Source organism: Diceros bicornis, chromosome 21 (assembly GCF_020826845.1).
Source record: "Diceros bicornis minor isolate mBicDic1 chromosome 21, mDicBic1.mat.cur, whole genome shotgun sequence".
Classification (NCBI taxonomy): domain Eukaryota; kingdom Metazoa; phylum Chordata; class Mammalia; order Perissodactyla; family Rhinocerotidae; genus Diceros; species Diceros bicornis.
Window position 1 is genome coordinate 45,205,105 of NC_080760.1, and position 13,908 is coordinate 45,219,012.

Sequence of the window (13,908 nt, forward strand, 5' to 3'; positions counted from 1 at the left end):
ATCTCTCTCCCAAATCCCTGCCCTGTGCCTCCTACCCCAGCCAAAGTTCAGAGAGGAGAGGATGAAGATAGCACAGGATTGTCTTCTCCATACAAGGGCCTGAGAGCAAGGCCCCGGGGCTCCGGGGAGAGGCACTGTCATGAAGAGATAAGGCACTGGCTTTGGGGTCACAGTGGGCTCAGATCACAGTCCTTGTACAGTTTGAGTTTGGACATGCCATGTAATCATTTCTCCATGTTTCCATTTCACCAAGTATAAAATGAGGCTCATAAAAACATCTATTTCATACTGTCGTTGTTAGTCAACTTGTGCAAACAGATTAGAATAGTGCCTGGTATTTGGTAAATACCCCATGATTATTACTTATTATATATTCTCTGCTGAGCAGCAGTACAACCCATAGAGAGGGTCTCAGAGCAAGAGTCAATGGGGAATCTCTGTGACACAAGGGGAGTGAATGTTTTCTGATGTGAGGTGTTCTCTGCCTGGGGAACCCATGCAATGCATAGCACACACTCTAGATGGCGCAAGGCGGGCTGTCTGGGCAAATCCTCACATGTCCATTCAGGATGCTGCCCTTTGTTTCTCCAAGAATAACCTCCCCTGGTCACAGAAATCAAGCTCAGATACACTGTGCCTCCCTCCTCCTCTAGATTCATTCCTGCTGCATCACCAGGTGCCTGCAGATAAGATGGAGACACTATTGAATAAAACACATTAGAAATTGTGGTCTGCAGGGGTCAGGTCATTAGCAAAGCAAGCACCTCTTTAGCAAAAATGAATAAAAGGGTTTTGTATAGCTCTGGATACAGGTATTTACACAGATTAATTGAGAAGATTCTTTGGAAGACCACCCTGCTCTTCCTAGCTCCTTCAATGCAGCAACCAGGAAAGGAAATGCATTTAATTTGGACCTTAAGCCCTTAATTACACGAATAAGAAAAGTCCACCTGCTGTTTTGCGGGGGGAGTGTTGAGTGAGGCAAAATGTTTCTTCTCCTTTTGTTTTGTTAGTCCATAGACACAATACATTTCAAATTGTGAACCGCAGGGGAAGATATTAATTTTGGAGTTTGCAACCTTTAAGTAGTTATCAAAGAAACTCATTGGGAATGGTACGTGTGCACGGAAGTGTGAATTCTCCAAACCGAGGAAGGTAGAATCTCCCCGGCAGCTGAGCAAGCTCACAAAAAATTGCTCACTGGAACCTTGCAGAGTATCGGATCAAACTCCTGAAATTTGCTTGCAAATTCCCTGCTGTTCTTGCCCGAGGTTCCTGCAGATGCCAGCCACCTCTTGTGCTCAGTCAAGGAAGGTCTGTCAGCTTCCATCAGTGCAAAGGAGCAGCCCCTTCAAGCAGGGACAGCACCCACCTCCCCACAACACTTTACAGTTCAGAGCTGGGGTGGGAGAGGGGCTTGGAAAAAGTCATCATCAATGTGGTGATGCCTACCATTTTTGAACACTTAAGCTGATCAGGGCATGGCCTGGATAGAGCTTTTTGTAATAACCGATGAGGGAGGCACATTCACTAGCCTCATTGTACAGAACGGAACTCATGCTCACAGGATTCTTCACTTATTGAAGGTCACATAGCAAGGGAGTGGCGGGAGTGGAATTCAAACCCAACTCAGAATCCACAACTCTTCTTCTTTCTACTATGCCTTCATCAGGGGGGCTCTGAAGCAGCAGAAAACTGGGAAAATGGGAGAATAGGCATCTACAATCTAAGAAAGACAGTGTTTATCACTAACGCTTATGTCAAGTTATTGGGAGCCCTCATATTTTATGTTAGAAGGGTTGTAACTGATGTGAATTCACCTAAAAGCAGAGGCAAGTGGGTGCTAATGTCACTTGCGTTAATAATCTCAAAGTGGAAGGAACGTCTTTGTTCTTTTTGGCATTTTTTCCCTAAAGAGCAAAGCTGAGGCTCTCTTATCTAACCAGCATCTCCTTTCATGGCCTTCAGTCTGCTCATGATTTTAAAGAGGAAAAGAAAACAGAACCAAACCAAACCAAACCAAACAAACAAACAGGAAACACACCAACCGAAACCACAGCCCCTGGGCTCTCTCTCTAGTCCCGTGAACGTTGACAATGATTTACTTTAGAAAAAGAGCCACACTGGAGACCCAGCTCTACCTTGTGCTCCAGGCTGGAGTCTTTAAACATCAGTGAGAATGGCTTGATATGTTCTCTTCTCAATTTATCGCCACTCCGCAAGTCGATGGTATGTTCTATTCTCTTGTTAATTTCCTCAGGCCCAGACTGGACATGCAAAGCTTGTGCAAGATGGTTTGGAAGTAGATTTATTGAATTTCTTGTTAGGGCAGCCAGAGTCTAGGGGGAAAGCACATGCAAACACAATAAACCTGCTAGTCCCCGTTGGATTAAAAAGAAATGCAATGTTTTTTAGATCAGGTTGCATTGCAAACAGTAATCGCATACCATGCAGTTGTATTCAGTGAAACCTACAGAAGTCAATAAGTTAGCATTTGGTTCAGAGAAACACAACCTGGCAAAATATGGCATCAAGAGGGACACTTCCCTTTCCTCTATGTAGGTGCACTGAATTCCTTTGGTTCAGGTATTTGGAGAGTTGTCAGCTTAGAAATGTTAATCAAGACGCTTTCTCTAACCAGGCACATACCTGGTATGAGAGAAAGAGAACCAATACAAATAACAGAAAGTAAAATATATCTGAAAAGCCCACAGAAATGATCATCTCCAACCAAGCGGGGTCCACATGTTCATGTGGTCTTTCCTTTAATGGTGGTGGAGAGACTTGGGGATCCATGGTGGATCCATGGCTTGCATATTTTTTAGCATTCCTCATGGACAGACAGCCAAATGTGCCAGGATCTGCTCCTTCAACTTGATAAAGATTGTTAGATTTTCACACTTCACAAATATGTTTTTCCCCATAGACTATTATATATCTATATTTTCATATAGATATATGTATTTAATTTGGTTTAGGGAAAAAATGCAAGCAGTTGCAGCCTCTCACCATTCTAAACAGCAGGAGGTGGGGAAAGGCACAACCACTGTGGTTGGTCACTGGGTGTGGCCAGATGGACATAGAAATAGCGTTGGCTTATGAAGACACACCAGGTTTCACAGGGAGGCCTCTGTCTCCTGGAGATTCAGCTGCAGGTGACAAGATCAACTGGTTGGATCTAGCCAAATGCAATGCTTGCTCATAGCTCCAAATTAAGGCAGCTTCTTTGCAAAAAAGTGGGAGTTGGAGCTCAAGGTATATAAGGACATCTCTTCCCCCAAGAGATTTCCTTGGGGGGAGATATAGGATGCAGCGCATCTGTAGGGTGGGGAAGTGAAAACTCCCTGCCTCTGTACACACTCACTGCATCTGCTATTCTCTGCCAGCCTCTCAGCCTGGCCATGTATAGACCACAGGCTAGACTGAGATAAGGATGATGGAGTCATCAAATGGCAGCCTGTGAGAGCTGACAGAGCACCTTGGAGACCATCCTGCCTGAACCTTTCATATATCCGTGAGCCTCAGAGAGACGTGCTCAAGAGCCATCGGCTCATCTGTAGCTGGGTCAGAACCTCTGACTCCAGAGCAAGAGCCAGGGTCAGGGGCTTTGACCTTATGAAGCCTTCTAGACCACTCCACAAGGATTCTTCCCATGGTACTGTTGGGTTCTTCATTTTAACCTTCATGGAGATATTCAATGTAACCTAAATTCAAGCTCTCTAAAGAATTCTACATTAGGGCTTCATCACTGGTAGAATTTACTGAAACTCTCTTCTCCAGCCCCAGGATAAAGGATGAAGTTGCATTTGCCAACATGGGAAAGTAGAGTACATGCTCTTAGGGCGCTGAAGCAGTTAATTTCAGCTCTGAGTACCAAGGAGGCTACCGCAGAGAAAAAGATAGATGTTAGGGGGAGGAATGGCAGGACCAGAGGTGAGAAGAAGGGCTGGAGTGGAGTGCAGAAAGCAGGGACCAATGTTCCAGAAAATTGAACAGCAGGATTCATGCGGGGCCAGAGGGCTTGAGGCCCTAGGATTAAATGCTATTGGAACAGCATCTCAGAAGGCAAAGGAGACTGGATTGTCAGTCATGCTGTGGATCTCCCATCGGCTTCTTGGGTGGAAATTCTTTCTATACAGTTTGCAGAGTGACAAAATTTAGTTTTCTGTCTTGGAGAGGAGGTAGAAAAGATGCTCACCCTGCCCTTGTCTGGGCATACATTCTGGCTCAGAGATGCCAAAATGCTCCCCTGGCCAATGCTTGAATTTGGGGTCTAGCAGCTGGAGATGAAATCAGCTAAATATCTATGTACATTCATAGTGAGGCATTTCTATCTCTCTTTGTAATTTTTATTTTCTTAGAGTTTTGCTTCTTTGAACTAGTTTGAGCCTGTCCACTCTACCAGTCCCTCACACCTTCAGTGGCTCTTGGACCTTTGGATTTCACAGAGAAGGGGAGTTGCAAAATTTTGGGGACTGATGTATATAAATTACAGCAGCAGCAACAGCAATTACCACAGCTACAGCTCTCTAATATGACCATCATTTCATAAAAGAAAGGACATTTTTTTTTCCCAACAAGAATGATACAATCTCAGAACAATAGAGAGTGCTTTATGTTGAATGCATTTAGCTTAATGAATAACTCATTTAATGAGCTTTGTCCTCATTTTTCTCATATTGATGGGCACTGGTGAAATGTCATCAGGGACCTACATTGGTCTGGAGGGGGACCTTTGGGAAACTAGGAATAGATGTTGCTTCCTGGTTGCCTGTACCGTTGACCATTTTTGTAAGGCAGAGACCAATAAAATCTCTTCCTTTCAGGGCCGGCCCCGTGGCTTAGTGATTAAGTGCGCGCGCTCCACTACTGACGGCCCGGGCCCGGATCCCCGGCCCGCACCAATGCACCGCTTCTCCGGCGATGCTGAGGCCGTGTCCCACATACAGCAACTAGAAGGATGTGTAGCTATGACGTACAACTATCTACTGGGGGGCTTTGGGGAAGAAAAGGAGGAGGATTGGCAGTGGATGTTGGCTCAGAGCCGGTCTTCCTCAGCAAAAAGAGGAGGATTAGCATGGATGTTAGCTCAGGGCTGATCTTCCTCACACACACACACAAAAAAATCTCTTCCTTTCAGGGGCTGGTCTGGTGGTGTATGGTTTGCTTCGGCAGCCCAGGGTTTGCAGGTTCGAATCCTGGGCGCAGACCTATGCACCACTCATCAAGCCATGCTGTGGCAGCATCCCATATACAAAATAGAGGAAGATGGGTACAGATGTTAGCTCAGGGCCAATCTTCCTCACACACACACAAAAAAACCTCCTTCTTTCAGAGCTTCCCTATACCTCACAAAATTCTGTTGGTCATCTGCATGGCTGCCTCAAACGAGAGAAATTTGGAAGCACCTGTCTTTTTTCATCATTGCCACCAGGTTATAGTTAAGAGCTGGGAAGGAGCCCTTGCATCAAAAGGTCAATGATGCCAAGGTGGAGAATTCTTTTCTTGTCCAAGGAATTATTTTTATTCCTTGCAATTATATCCCTAGTATTTTATGCAGGCAGTCAGTGCTCAGTGATCCCTTTTCTGATCATTTGTTTTGTCAATTGCATGTAACAATTTATGTGCTGTTTGACCAGCAATCTCTCCAGTGCCTCATACCTTCAGGACATATACGCTCAAAGGAAGACCAACATCAATGCAAGAAGTCAAGCAAGTTGGAATTAGGAAGGGGATATCTGCTTTTCGTTTAACCCCCAATGCACTGCAAAGCATGAATGAATTTGGGGGCAACTATAGTTTGAGATTATCTCAAATGTGATGCCCCTCTTCCTCCACTAGTAAGGCCACTAAGAGCTGATCACATGTTCACCTTCAGTGGGATAATGCTGCCAACACCAAAAATTCATATGCCATTATCTTCACAGTGATTCCTTTGTAAGTAGCATCAGGGAAATGCGTAACATGTCTTATTTGCCTATTTAGAATCATACTGGAATGAGCTATTTTTAATAAAATATGACTTTCTCTTTTTAACTTACAACACCAGGGTGAGTGAGATTGGGATCATGTTAAAAAATAGCATAAGCTTTCAAAAATGATTCCAATCTTAAATTGACCTCCAAATGTTGAGACTGTTCTTTCACACAAACAACTTAAGCAATTGGCTAAAGAATAAGAAAAATTAATGGATGAAATGAAAGGAAATGGGAAATGCCATGAGAATGATTGAATATAATATATATATATATAATTGAATACATATATTTGAATATATTTCCATGTATAATTGAAATATATATTATATTTATATACAGCAATAAATGTGTATATTTAATTATACTGGCGGGTGTTTTCACATATTTGGGAGGTCAGACTGGAGGAGCAATGTCAGGAAATATCCAAGTTTGCAGGTGAGCTGATCTCTCTTGTCTGAGTCTCTTTACAAAAGGACATTGCGGCCCTGAGATTTATCCTAACTGAGATGCCCTCCTTAGGCATTTCAGAAACTACTTTCTCACTCACAGGTACTTAAGACAGGTACTTAAGACAGTCCAAATGAGAACCAGAGTCCCTTCTGAACCCAAGTTCCTGAACATAGAGTCTTGCCCGAGAGTCTTGAGGTTCTGGTAAAAATTATTACCAGAGGTTCTGGGTATCCTTCTGTAAAATGCATGTGAATGGGGCGGGGGGAGCCATGAATCCTCTTAAGCTCATCATTTGGTTCACGGCCAGAAGACTTTTGCCCTATGTACACACTGAAAACCTACTTTTTCCACAGGTCCTATCACTTCATGGATGGTCATAACCTTTGGTATTCTTCAATCAGTTTGTGTCAGCAAATAAATTCTTCCCAATGAGATTTCAGGCCGAAGATGTACTCTCTACAAACATCCAGTTTTGTTGAGTCAAAACCACATTAGGTTTTATGGATCACATATTCCAGTCTCAAAACACCCTCTAAAGCATCCCTACAGACATTGTAAATCAGCTTACATAGTTTAGGTGCTGGAGTCTGGGGAAGTCACCACTCTCATTACTAGATCCTCCTAATTAACTTTCCCCCAAAAGCCGTGTTCCAAGGAACACAAGAATGAAGGGATACTTCTTTACAAAATGGTTCTGTTGACCAATCAGTTTAGGAAATGAGAATCCATTATTTGTTTACTGCCATCTCTCTTCACTACTCTCCTTGAGAAAAGGGACTCTGTCTCTTTTGTTAATATCTTTGTCCTGAGTGCCTATGCCAGTGCCTGGCACTAAGTAGCCACACTATATGTTTGTCGAATGAAAAAATTCTTATATTCTCCCAATGGAGTCTCACAGTCCACATTACTGAAGTAAAGACACTGATAAGTTCTGCAGAAATGAGACTCAACCTTTGCATTTTCCAAACTTTTATAGCCACAAAATCCTCTTTGCTCGAATCACCTCTACATGTTCCATGGAATGCCATTTGGGAAACAGTGCTCTCAAGTTCTTCCCTGCTTTTGTTCATAACTTCTACCCAGTGGACCTGTTTCTGATCTCTGAATAAGATCTATTTACCTTCCTCCATGTGGCCACCTTCTAGCGTTTGGAGTATTCTGCCTCAGGCTAATGGCTTCAATTTCCCCAATGACTCCGTAAGTGACATGGTGTCCACATATGGCACAGGCTTTCTGGTTTGTCTGTACCCCGAGCATACTACTGCATGGAATCAGACCCAATGCAAATGGCATCCTACCTTGTGCTGGGGCCTAGATACCGGCCACAATACGACCTATTAAACAATTACTCAGGGGCCGGCCCCGTGGCTTAGCGGTTGAGTGCACGTGCTCTGCTACTGGCGGCCCTGGCTTGGGTCCTGGGCGCGCACCAATACACTGCTCGTCCAGCCATGCTGAGGCAGCGTCCCACATACAGCAACTAGAAGGATGTGCAACTATGACCTACAACTATCTATCGGGGGTTTGGGGAGAAAAAGGGAAAGAAAGGAGGAGGATTGACAATAGATGTTAGCTTAGGGCTGGTCTTCCTCAGCAAAAAAAGAGGAGGATTGGCATGGATGTTAGCTCAGGGCTGATCTTCCTCACACACACACAAAAAAACAAAGACCAATTACTCAGTTCATTATATTTTATGCACTGGAATATGTAGCATCTAGGCTGCACTCCTACAACTACTTTAAAAACCAATTCAGATGACACCTCCTCCAGGAAGCCTATTCTGAGCTGCTCTTATCCTTAGCAGAGCAGTTACTATGATGTATTATAATGGCCTAATTGTGTGTTTGTCTGTTCCTCTAGGACTTGATCTCCTTGAAGCTCAGGCACCGTGTTTTATCCATAACTGAATCTCCAGCATCTGACTTATTTTGTAGGTTCCTAATAAGCTTGTGTGGAATAAATGAATGAATGGATGGAAGAAAGGTTCTCTAGGGCATTCTTTCCAATCTCTTGCTACCAAAAGCCCCTTTGTTTTTTCCTGTTCTCCCCCAAATGGAGTCCAAAATGGACTCCAAATTCAGAAAGATTATGTTTCCCAAACTGTACTTATTAAAGTAGTTTATTTTCCTACTATTCAATCAAATGCCTCATTTTTGATCAGCAGGAGATAAAAGGCCTTACCATGATAATTGAATATAATTCCAGCCAAGACTAAGATCTTTGAAAGGCAGCTTTACGATGCTTGTCAATTTGATGTTTTCTTCAGGTTCCTGGAATCCAGAGAAGGCTTGTCTCATTACTACCTCCCAGTGCTGGCTGCTAGGGCATCACAGATGGAAAAGGCCTGACCTAGAGCCCTTCTGGGACCAACGCCTAGACTACTGTCATCATGAGTGTTTCCCACGAGCCAGCTTGAAGCAGAAGGTTGAAGTCATTAGTGAAAGGGCTTCATCGTTTAGCTCCTCTGGGAGGTGGACATGGCAGTCTTGAGATTAGCTATAGGTAATTGTGACCAAGGTCCCCCCAGTGAAGGCCAGCTTATTGCTGATTTGCACAAGACCTAGAGAGGATGCCAAGTCCAGCAAGCTCAGGGCCTCGCTGTGGGTCCTCCGCCTCTCCTATTGAGATGACCTATCCTTTACAAAGGATAGGAGTGTTGAGATGACCTATCCTTTACAAAGGATAGGAGTGTTGAGATGACCTATCCTTTACAAAGGATAGGAGTGTTGAGATGACCTATCCTTTACAAAGGATAGGAGTGTTGAGATGACCTATCCTTTACAAAGGATAGGAGTGTTGAGATGACCTATCCTTTACAAAGGATAGGAGTGTTGAGATGACCTATCCTTTACAAAGGAGCCAGACTCTCAGGCTGGAGTCTGCACTCCAAAGCAGCTTAGGCCAACGGCTTCCTCAACCACCTCCTAGACCACCCTTCCACTGCCTTTATGGCAGCATTTCCCCATGCCTAAACTTGGAGGCCTCTGTGGCTCCATCTCCAACTGGCTGCCTGCTGGGTGTGGGTTGTGGAAAAGGAAAAGAGATTTTACCTTTCAGTTCCCATCCCGCTTCCTATGTCCTACCGTTACAGGCAGATGTGAGAAGAAATTGCCAGGGACAAACACTACGCCTGAATAAGAGCACCCGGGTGTACACATTAGAGCTATTTTCTCTCTGTTGTTTGTTAAAACTCCAATCCAACCCCCAGAAGAGAAGATTCCTATTCTTTTTTAAAAATGTTATTTTTTTTTCAAGATTGGCCCTGAGCTAACATCTGTTGCCAATCTTCCTCTTTTTTCTCCCCAAAGCCCCCAGCGCATAGCTGTACATCTTAGTTGTAGGTCCCTCTGGTTCCTCCATGCGGGATGCTGCCACAGCATGGCTTGATGAGCAGTGAGTAGGTCCATGCCCAGGAGCTGAACCGGCGAATCCCGGGCCGCCAAGGCAGAACACGTAAGCTTAAGCGCTGCGCCACCTGACTGGCCCCTATTTTTATGTCCTTTTTAAGAAAGCTCACTTCATGGGAAAGCTTTGAGGTGATCTAGTCTACATGGTTTGCATCAGGGCCTCAGGGAGAATATTTGCTGTGTTTGAAAAAGGCACAAATCTAGTGATGGGGGATTAGAGACTTCCTTGGATGTGAGATGTCATGCTTTTCTGTAAGAAAGCTATAAGTGGCATTTGGGTAAACACTGATTGGGGACCCTTGGGAAAATATCCACATGGGGCTTCCCAGAACCACCACAAAACAGCTTTTCCTTTTTAGAGGAAAGGAGGTGCTAGCGAATTGGACTATTCTCTCTCAGCGAGGTATGTTAGTCAAGATTGTCACGACTTTTCCTCTCTGCACTGAGAGAAAATGAAATATCACATTCAAATTCCATGTCTCATGGTTTTTTAGCTAGGCTTCCTACTTAGTTCCTCTTCGTTTTTTTTCCTTTGGATATTTATGTCACCATAATCTGTTTCCCAAACAAAGCAGAAGAATGTGTAATGAGATCTTACCATGGAAGGAGGGCTATGGGATACTGCTATGGGAAGAGGTTGAAGTAATTTTCATAATAAGCTCATAGCTTCTGCTCCAGGAAACGAAATAACCAGGGTCCACTCCGTTTGCTGAAATAATAGTCCAGACATTTCCAGCCAGCCTGCTGCAGGATGCCAGCACCCCTCTGTAGCCTGGTTCCCAATCCTCAATCATGAGCAAACAATGTCAGTCTAGGGCCCAGGCTATTTGGAAAATCATCACTTCCCACCTTTAGGCAGAACTGGAAGTTTGCAAATATTGTCTGGATGTTATATTTGATAAAGCATAAAGGATGTGTGAAATCCTTTGATCGGCCTTTGTCACTTTGTGTCCTGAAATTTGAATCTGTTTATGATTAAGAGAATAAAACAATGACAGGGGAGGTACCCCTAGTTCTGGCAGATCCCACAATAAGCATTTATCAGTTTGCTACTCCTTTGAACCCCACAACCTCACTCTTGACCTTTTGACTAATATCAATAAGCAAAATCCTTAGAACAGTTTATTCATTTTGGGGTTTAGGGCCCAGACATGGTAGGCTGTCTTCCCAGTGTGCTTAGCCTGACGTTAAAGGCCTTGCTCTTCGCTTCAGTTCATCCTACTGGCTCATACACTGGTTTTGGTTATCTATGGATGAGGTGTGGGCAAATGGTCAGCGTGGCTGAACTTGCAGGCCAATCAAAACTCCAGGTGACCAGGGAGAACTCTCAGGATAAGGAGACTCAGAACCCAGAGAGGGAATCTCCAGTGTTCCAGATTTCATCCCAAAGCCCTGGGCCAAGGACCTCAGAGCTGGGTTAACCCAGGACAAGTGGTGTCTGACACTGACTCTGTCTGCCTGAGAAGCTTGTCTGGCTCTGTTTCGCTGATCCTCTATTAGCTAATTCAGGATTCCTTACTCTGATATTACCCTTTGAGTTCCTTGGAAGATGCAACTTTCAGTTTGTGAATGTGATTGTGCCGGAGTCATTACACACTTGGGCCATTTTTAATCAAAAAGAGTTGTTGAACTTTGGCAGAATTGGCTGAAACAGAACTTGGAACATCTTTAGATGTGACCACTTGGAGGCCACATGATTTGAGGCAAGCTGCCAACTGAATTTTTAGCTTTTAAAATATCACATCCATACTAATGTGTGGAACAGATATGTAAACCCCAGCACTGACTTCATCTCAGGGTTAGGGGTGGAGTGAGTGACAGGGATGGGGTGAGCCTAGGGTGGGAGGCAGGAGTCCTGCTCCGGACATGACTCATGAGTTGGGGAGAGAAGCTGACACATTAATGGTTTGTTTAAGGGACCACAGGGTGGGTGTGAATCAAAGTGCTCATAGCACTGAAATCACTGGGCCGAAATGTCATAGGCTGTTGTTGGAGAGGTGACCACTATCTCTTTGACCAAATGACCTTGGGTTAGCAATCTGGATAATTTCAGCTCAGGAAATGAATAAATAAACATATATCAGGACCTAAGTTACTCAGTGTTCTTGTGAACATCAAAGATGTGGATTTTTCAGAAATGTCAATGCTATGGGGAAAATGAAAGTGTGTATGTGTGTGTGAGTGTGTTTTCTTAACAGAAATTTGGAGAAAACTGAAATATAAGAATTACCTGAACTTTAATCTTTTTTAAGATTTTGATTTGATTTCATTTAGGAATATGAAATAAGTATTATAAATGATAAATTGCTCGTTTTGCTGTTTTTACGTCTACATGTCTGAGTTTTTTTCAGACTCCTGTTATACAATTTGCTAATTAAATTTAGTTATTGATGCTTTCCTTCGTTTGGTTCCAACGGAGCTACAAATTACTGCCCTTCAAGAATCCAGCCTCTCTTACTTTTCACTAGTCATGGCAAGACAAACCTGGGAAAAGAAGACACTCCTCAGGTTAGTGTCATGTCTTTAGGACTTTGTGACTTCTACTTCAGCATACCCTAACTTTTCTATGACACACTTTTCTATTGGAATCTTCTAATTAATTTAGCTTTCCTGGGCCGTTATTATCCCCAATGTTTATTCCTGAGTTTATCACTTAAGAGCAGTCCTGTGTTCAAGTATGCCCAAGACATGGAATCCTGAGTGGGTGCTACCAAATATGATATATACAGAGTCCTTGTCGCCTCACGATGTGAAGAGATCCTTTGAGGACTAAAAGTGACATAAAAGTCATAGAGCAGGAAAGACACAACAGAATCTAATGGTTCACAACCTGGGATTCACAGAAGTAGTTTGGGGATCCTTGAGATGTGAGAGGACCTTTCAAAACGTTCCTTCAATACTCAAGGAATTACCACTGTAATTCCTTTTGACCCTCAGTGAAGCAAAAGCAAGTACATACACAAATAGCCAAGACGGGGCTGTTCAGGCCAACAAAAATGTCAAGTGTCTTTGCTCTGGGCTGGAATTAAATCACCTTAGAGTGCCAACTCTCATTTCCTTGTGCAGAGCAGTAGCAATGATGGGTCATGACACATGTGCCAAATCACTTTAAAAGATGGGAATACCAATTCATTCACACCAAATGCAATTTTATTTGGAAAGAAAAACCTCCATCCATATGAATTGCACTGGGTCAAAATAATAAAAGGCATCCTTGATGGAGAAAAGATGGAAAAATCCTGATGTAGCTCAATGAAGAAATTTTACAGTGAAGAATCTTAGCCTTGTCATAGGCAAAACTGGCACCAAGATTTATAAAACTTAAATCCCAGTTCTATTTTTTCAAATCAAGGAAATAAAGAAGTCAGAAAAAAAAATCCAGATTTTTGCTTTCTCTCCCTACCTGTCGTTACATATTTAAAATACTATACATTTATCTTCACATATTTAAAATAGCATACATTCATTGGTTCTAGTTCCTCAGGCCACAATTTTATGGCTTCCCAAACAACTAGTCAATCCCTGGTGAACGGAGAGTCCAACTAGGTCATTTAGAAAAGTTTCAGCCAGTTATTGGGCATGGAGTAGCCATAGGCTGCATCTTACACACTTGCCAACTTAAACGCACACTTTCAGATCTGCAGTTCTACGTGAGCCACAAACTCATCTCGACCTTTATCTCTTCCACCTTAGTCTACCCCTGGAATGTCAGAGAAAGAAAGAATGATTAGTCAAAGTTAATGGATCAAATTGCTTCCTTAAGCCACTCAACGCTCCCTGGAAGCCTTCAAATCCATTTGCTTTCCTGAAGAGAGTGAAAACCCAGACCCCTCTAATGACTCTTCCTGGCTGACCTCAGTGGCTATCTTCTGAGTCAGGGCTAAGGACAGCCTGGGGCGTTTTGTTGTCAGCAAAAGCCCTCTTACCAGAAGAGTGCAGATTGACTTCAGGGAAATGTCCAAAACCCTCCATGTTCTCTACTCAAAAAGCCTGCAGATGTCCCATCGGATGAACATCAAAACTTAATCCGATGTGAAAATGGTTGAAAACAAATTACCTATGGAAAAATTTGC

General features: G+C 43.3%; 1 protein-coding gene across 1 annotated transcript in view; it reads right to left on the minus strand.

The window, feature by feature from the left end:
- The window catches only part of ADCY8 (adenylate cyclase 8), a 227,264-nt gene that overhangs the window by 89,753 nt on the left and 123,603 nt on the right, over positions 1-13,908 (minus strand). Inside the window, exon 8 of the mRNA XM_058564947.1 lies at positions 2,142-2,339. Within this exon, the coding sequence (XP_058420930.1) occupies positions 2,142-2,339 (198 nt within the window). The remainder of the gene's footprint in view (positions 1-2,141; positions 2,340-13,908) is intronic.